This window comes from Coregonus lavaretus, assembly GCF_964263955.1.
Source record: "Coregonus lavaretus genome assembly, chromosome: 29".
Classification (NCBI taxonomy): domain Eukaryota; kingdom Metazoa; phylum Chordata; class Actinopteri; order Salmoniformes; family Salmonidae; genus Coregonus; species Coregonus lavaretus.
The window spans coordinates 31,141,563-31,148,476 of record NC_140016.1 but is presented as its reverse complement, the minus strand read 5'-3'; the positions used below and the strand labels follow the sequence as shown (position 1 = coordinate 31,148,476).

General features: G+C 40.0%; 1 protein-coding gene across 1 annotated transcript in view; it reads right to left on the bottom strand.

Moving 5' to 3' along the window:
- LOC311104822 (relaxin receptor 1-like) overlaps positions 1 to 5,583 on the bottom strand; it is a gene marked incomplete at both ends in the record, with an annotated part of 142,641 nt that extends 137,058 nt beyond the window's left edge. Inside the window, one exon of the mRNA XM_084146749.1 lies at positions 5,541 to 5,583. Within this exon, the coding sequence (XP_084002875.1) occupies positions 5,541 to 5,583 (43 nt within the window). The remainder of the gene's footprint in view (positions 1 to 5,540) is intronic.
- Positions 5,584 to 6,914: the final 1,331 nt, after the last annotated feature.

Here is a 6,914-nt window from a genome sequence, read left to right as displayed (position 1 = left end):
CAGCATACTTAGGCAGGCTAGTCTAGTTAATCGGATGACTAAAGACAGTACAGTATGAGGAGAACCTAAATAACGTTGTCTGGTTGGCTGCCGGAGATGTTGACTTTAAAAAAAATCATCATATAAAAGGAAATACTGGAATATATTTTATTATCTAATAGTACTTTCCTATGCAGCCTACTCTAAGTGAACCTTAGAGAGAAAATTGAGTATTTTCAATGTTTTGGCATTTCCAGTAAAAAGCTCTAATCATTTTAATGTCATTATTTCATAATGGGTTTAATGTTTAAAAAATAATCGAAACCGAAAACGAACCGACTTAAAAAAGCACTCTTCATGCTGCGGTTGGGAGTGGCGGTCAGACAGACAACTTTGCGATGAAAATATTTTTGTTGTCCTGCAGATTATTTGGAAACAGTCGTCTTTCTGCTTTGTATGCGTTAGCCTACCTATTGTATTAAAAGCACATCTTCACACACTCTCAGAATTAGCTGCTTCAAGTTAAATAGCCTACCTCCTCTCCTTGTTGGGCATGCGAGATCAAGTGTGCCTAGTATATGAGTGGTCTCAATGAAATAGAGTAGGCTGCATATGCATGGCCGGAGAATCATGTGGCAGTTATCTTTCCAAGGAAATTTAAAATGATTGACTATAGTTTACTACAGTGTCTGTAAATAAATATTGATCATGGAAAATAGTGGAGAGCGCTCAACCAATGTGAGTCGAGGTGCAATCAATCATAATGGAAAAGGAAAAGGCAGAACACGCACATAGGTTACCATGGTGAGCGAACGTTGCGCCTTTTCATTTTCAATAAATATTGATTACCCATTTATTTGTCTCTGCCTGCAAATCCTCCTCCTAAACGGTAGGCTATATCCTCTATGCAAAACGTAGCACAAGAGAAAGTGCAAGTGTCCGCTCTCATCATTCCTTCTGCTTCAAGTTTAGTAGCCATACGTGCGACATCGGGTGCAGCGCGTGGTCTCAATTAAATAGAGTAGGTTATAGCCTATGTGTGAGCGAAGAAGCACGGGGCAGTTATCTTTACAAGGAAATGTACTTCCTAAATATGATTAGGCTATAGTTTATTACATTGCCTAGAAATAAATATTGATCACCCATATTTGTCTCCATCTGAAAATTGTCCCACTCCTAAAAGGTAGGCTATAAAACGTAGCTCAAGAGAAAGTGCAAGTCTCTCCAACTCTGCTCTCTTCAAGCTAGCCTATTGACTGATATAGTCCAGTAATACAGTTATAATGGGCCACATGAGAATCTCTGGTAGTTTAACCTATTTCTTACGTTATTTTTGCGCTATTTGATATTGCCTATAGGGCGCAACATTTTTGGGACCATAGCTGGCAAGTGAGCTTTGTCACATACGCCTAAAATAAAATTGCGAGACTGTAGTTGGGTTCCTGACCAGTTCTTGCCGTAGCAGGTGGGAGTAGGACAGAAAGCAAGAGGGTGTGGGTGGTATGAAAAGCTGCGGGTGCTGCTCAGACCTTTCGAGGGGTCTGGTTCGTGTTTCTTTTTTTGCCATGGTAAAAATATTGCGATACTGGTATCTTCACTCCATAACAATTACAATAAGAAAAATACAATATTTGTATACACATTTTCAGGTATGAGGATGGTTACGGCTGGGCAGAACCTCCTACTGGACAGTTTGTTTATCTACAGCTATGCCTTTGGTCTCCCATCCTGGGTTTTAACCAAGCACAGCCCTGCTTAGATATCTTGAGAATGATTGTTGAGAGAACTCTACTTAACATTTTACATTTTAGTCATTTAGCAGATGCGCTTATCCAGAGCGACTTACAGTTAGTGAGTGCATACATTTTTCATACTGGCCCCCCGTGGGAATCGAACCCACAATCCTGGCGTTGCAAGCGCCATGCTCTACCAACCCCCTAAGATCGATGTCCTAGCCCCCGCAAAAATCTATTTAGCATTTTAAAAAATCCCCATATAAATCCATCAGTTTAAGTTTGAGATATAATTTTTTTGCATTGGGATGCATCTGTAGTCCGGTGTAGCTCAGTTGGTAGAGCATGGTGTTTGCAACGCCAGGGTTGTGGGTTTGTTTCCCACGGGGGAGCAGTATGAAAAAAGAAATACAAAAAGAAATGTATGCACTCACTAATTTGTTACAAACAAAAAAACGGAAATATGACATTTACATAAGTATTCAGACCCTTTACTAAGTAAATTGTTGAAGCACCTTTGGCAGCGATTACAGCCTTGAGTCTTCTTGGGTATAACGCTTCAAGCTTGGCACACCTGTATTTGGGGATTTTCTCCTATTCTTCTCTGCAGATCCTCTCAAGCTCTGTCAGGTTGGATGGGGAGCGTTGCTGCACAGCTATTTTCAGGTCTCTCCAGAGATGTTTGATCGGGTTCAAACCCGGGCTCTGGCTGGGCCACTCAAGGACATTCAGAGACTTATCCCAAAGCCATTCCTGCGTTGTCTTGGCTGTGTGCTTAGGGTCGCTGTCCTGTTGGAAGGTGAACCTTCGACCCAGTCTGAGGTCCTGAGCGCTCTGGAGCAGGTTTTCATCAAGGATCTCTCTATAGTTTGCTCTATTCATCTTTGCCTCGATTCTGACTAGTCTCCCAGTCCCTGCCACTGAAAAATATCCCCACAGCATGATGCTGCCACCACCATGCTTCACTGTAGGGATAGTGCCAGGTTTCCTCCAGACGTGACGCTTGGCATTCAGGCCAAAGAGTTCAATCTTGGTTTCATCAGACCAGAGAATCTTGTTTTTCATGGTCTAAGAGTCCTTTAGGTGCCTTTTGGCAAACTCCAAGCGGGCTGTCATGTGCCTTTTACCGTCTGGCCACTCTACTATAAAGGCCTGATTGGTGGAGTGCTGCAGAGATGGTTGTCCTTCTGGAAGGCTCTCCCATCTCCACAGAGGAACTCTAGAGCTCGGTCAGAGTGACCATTGGGTTCTTGGTCACCTCCCTGACCAAGGCCCTTCTCCCCCGATTGCTCAGTTTGGCCTGGCGGCCAGCTCTAGGAGGAGTCTTGTTGGTTCCAATCTTCTCCCATTTAAGAATGATGGAGGCCACTGTGTTCTTGAGGACCTTCAATGCTGCAGAAATGTTTTGGTACCCTTCCCCAGATCTGTGCCTCGACCTCGTGGCTTGTTTTTTGCTCTAACATGCACTGTCAACTGTGGGACCTTGTATAGACAGGTGTGTGCCTTTCCAGATCATGTCCAATCAATTGAATTTACCACAGGTGGACTCCAATCAAGTTGTAGAAACATCTCAAGGATAATAAATGGAAACAGGATGCACCGGAGCTCAATTTCGAGTCTCATAGCAAAGGTTCAGAATACTTATGTAAATGAGGTATTTCTGTTTATTATTTTTAATAAATTAGCAAAAGTTTCTAAAAACCTGTTTTTGCTTTGTCATTATGGGGTATTCTGTGTAGATTACTAAGGATTTTTATTTATGTAATACATTTTAGAATAAGGCTGTAACGTAACAATATGTGGAAAAAGTCAAGGGGTCTGAATACTTTCCGAAGGCACTGTTTATATGGAGACTGTTTAGTGCCAAAAATAAGGGGTTAAATACATGTAAAAAATATATATATAAATGTTTCCTGATCTTTCTTATATCTCCCAGATATAGGACAGACACTTCAGAACCAACTTCCTTTAGATAATGTTTTGGGGACTATCTGTTGTTCCAAGTAGTGAATCTGTTATTCAATGTGTTTGTATGGGCTAATACCAGTAAGGCCAAATTAAATGTTCCATCAAATAATTTCTTAATATTTTGGGGGGGTTATTCAAGGGGTCTTAAAATTCCAAATCAAATAGCAAAATGATCCCCCCCCCTCTTACTTTTGTCCTCCTCCTCTTCTCTCCTCTCTTAGCATGCATGTCTGTTGTATGTTTTTATATAATACTTCCAACATTTCTGTTATGTCTAAATGTTAACCACCCCATATGTCAGATATTACAATAATATTTCATGAATATTGTTAGTGTTGCTGCCATATGTATTACTTACAAGTTCCAGGTATAAAATATAGTTAAATTATTTTATGCCTATTCCATATCCTCTGTTCTCCCCGCGCCCAATGTTTATGTTTACAATTAAATCTATTATGTCAGAATGCCCGATGTTAGAATGTTTCCAATCAAATACATAAAAAATTATAGAACAGTTTCATATCAGTCTAATTGACATAAACATTGTGATTCGATGATAGCGGTGAGGGTTATTGAATCAGGATCAAATCCTCTGATCTCCTCAAGCTCATTAATGATAGAATGTTCATATTAGAAGATTGCCAAAAGGCCAGTCTCTTTGGCAAATGACAGGAGTGGCAAGGAGTGGAATGTAACAGCTGAACAGAGACGACAACCAGGCTTCCTCCCCAACCACATAAACAAATTAATAGAAAAATGCCATAGGGCAGAGAGAAAGATGAGCTGTTTTATAGCTAATTTCATACAATTCTACACATTTTTTGTTTGAATCTTTTTATTGTATTTTTGGTTTTGAATAGCTAAATGAGTATAAATTAAGTCTGGGTTATATCTATTTATTTGTTTCCTGCCCATAAATTTGATGGCAATATAGCTAGCCGACAATGCTAGCAAGCTAGCTAGTTAGTTAGTTAGTGTGTTTTGATTTGAATACACCACCCTATTTTGTGGTTGTTTCTACGGTCTCCTGACCCATGAGGAGGACTGCAATGGATGGCGGGCTGGCCATGATGAATTCATTGCTCAGTCTGAGGATTCTGAGCACCGTCAGCACCCCTACTTCACGCGGCTATGGCCCTATTGAAACACCCAACACTTTCAACTCTAGCTGACAATTTTTGTAGTCCAGACCTACTCTCTGTTATGAAGCTACATAAATATTTTATTTGATGCGTGTTTATTTTTATTTTCAAGCGCTTTGAGATTCTTTCTGTAATGAAAAGCACTATAGAAGCTGAATCAATTATTATTATTATTATTATTGTTATGAAGCTGAGATAAAATGTTGCAGTTTTAAAGCTAATTTCCTGTCATTCAAAAAAAAAAGATTAATGGTTTATGACATGTTCATATGCTATCTGGGGGTTGGGGTTCCCCAAAACTTGTGGGGGTATGTGCTATGCCAGTGGTCTGGAGTCTGGATTGGACCATGTGCACAGCAAGGCAATTAGATCCCATAACAAATTGATTTTCCCAGGTTTTCTAATTTCATCTTTCAACGTCATAATAGGGCATTTACAAGTAATTTCATCTGTCAAGTGTCCCACAGTATTTCCGATAGCAAGGCTACAGTATATGATGCATTTAGCTGCATCTATTGCAAAATAGGCTGTACTTATTACAAGTCTAAGACATTGGTTCTAAGCAAACTTCCAGAAAGCCTATCAAAAATAAATGCAAACAATGTCAGAATTGGAGGGGGAAAACAGAGAATACAGGCCTAAGCCATAGTATCAATCAATATTGATACATTTCACAATTAACAACCTGATGTGCAACATATAATTACAATAAACATACCTGTCACTCCGTACATGAGGATCCAAGCGACATAAGCTTGCATGATATTTAACTGTAACAGCAAACACGAGAAAACAGAAGTTTTAGTTTTCTTGCAAGCCTCCAACGCGTAAAAGCTGTAGACCAAGAACTGCAGTTACCATGATAGGCTACTTGGTAGTTGAGAATAAATGCAAAACCTGGCAGTTTGTCAATCAAGATGAGGTTGGTAAGCAAGCTAAGCGGTGTGTCTTGTGCCAGCAGGAGATAAAACGATTTGCAACTGCTCCAGAGAATCAATTGCCATCAACTGGAGCGCGGAAATCTCCACTGCTGCTCTAGGGCTCGTGCGAACCGTTTGTCATCGACAGAGGAAGAGGGAGACAGGGGAGAGAGAGAGAGAGAGAGAGAGAGAGAGAGAGATGTAAAAAAAAAAAAATCCACGTTAAGGGTAGACTCAGCAATATGCACAAAGTAAACAGCATAGTGGGTCAATTTCTGCAACAACTAAGAGCGTTGAAGCATGAGGCTAAACTTCTTAGCTGTTTTGGTCGAGGACCTACAGTACCATGCTCCAATCAAAAACGTGGCTATGTTTGTCTTACGCTGGAAAGCTGTTTGCTGGCAGATGAAAACGTAATCGCAGATTTTCAAAAGATTTGCACCAGGTACAAAGCTGGTGCCTGGTTTTTACAGCAGGGGTTAACACCCACAAACTGTTTTAATTTACACTTGTCTACAATGCCTTCTTATTTTCCCTATTTGTTCTTCCTCCTGTGTTATATTGTAGAGAAAAAAACAGTATAGAACAGGTGCAAACTTTTTCCCTGGTCCAAAAGTTTAATATTTCAACCCATTGTGTATAAAATCATTATAAGACAATAATACTGAAATAGCTTCGGGTCATACACAATTAATTTAGAACCAAACAATTATTTGATTAACATCAGAAACACTGCTGTGCTATGGTTTTCCATTATGCAATTTCTTACACTTCACACTCTGACATTGATAAGCTTGCTTCAGTTCATTCCAGTAACATTTTTCTAAAGGATACTTATTGAGTGGCATTTGGTGGTGTACGGAACACTGACACAGCAAAAGAATGTCCTCTAGCAAATTTTTGGGGGTAGACCAACTAGGCCTTGAACTCAAATCCCTTCAACTGTCGGTCCGAACCTCTTGATAAGGTCGCTAGGTGGTGTTAAAGGTAGATACAGTACAGTAAGCCTAAATTTGCACAAGGATATACATCACATCATAGATTAACTCAGAAAATATGTAGCACAATAGTTAGAGCTATACGTGGACAGCACCTTCAATCTTAAAAACAGAAGCTGCTGAACATTGGAGCAAAACTAGATACACCTGTTTTGGTCTTTACTGACAGTGCTA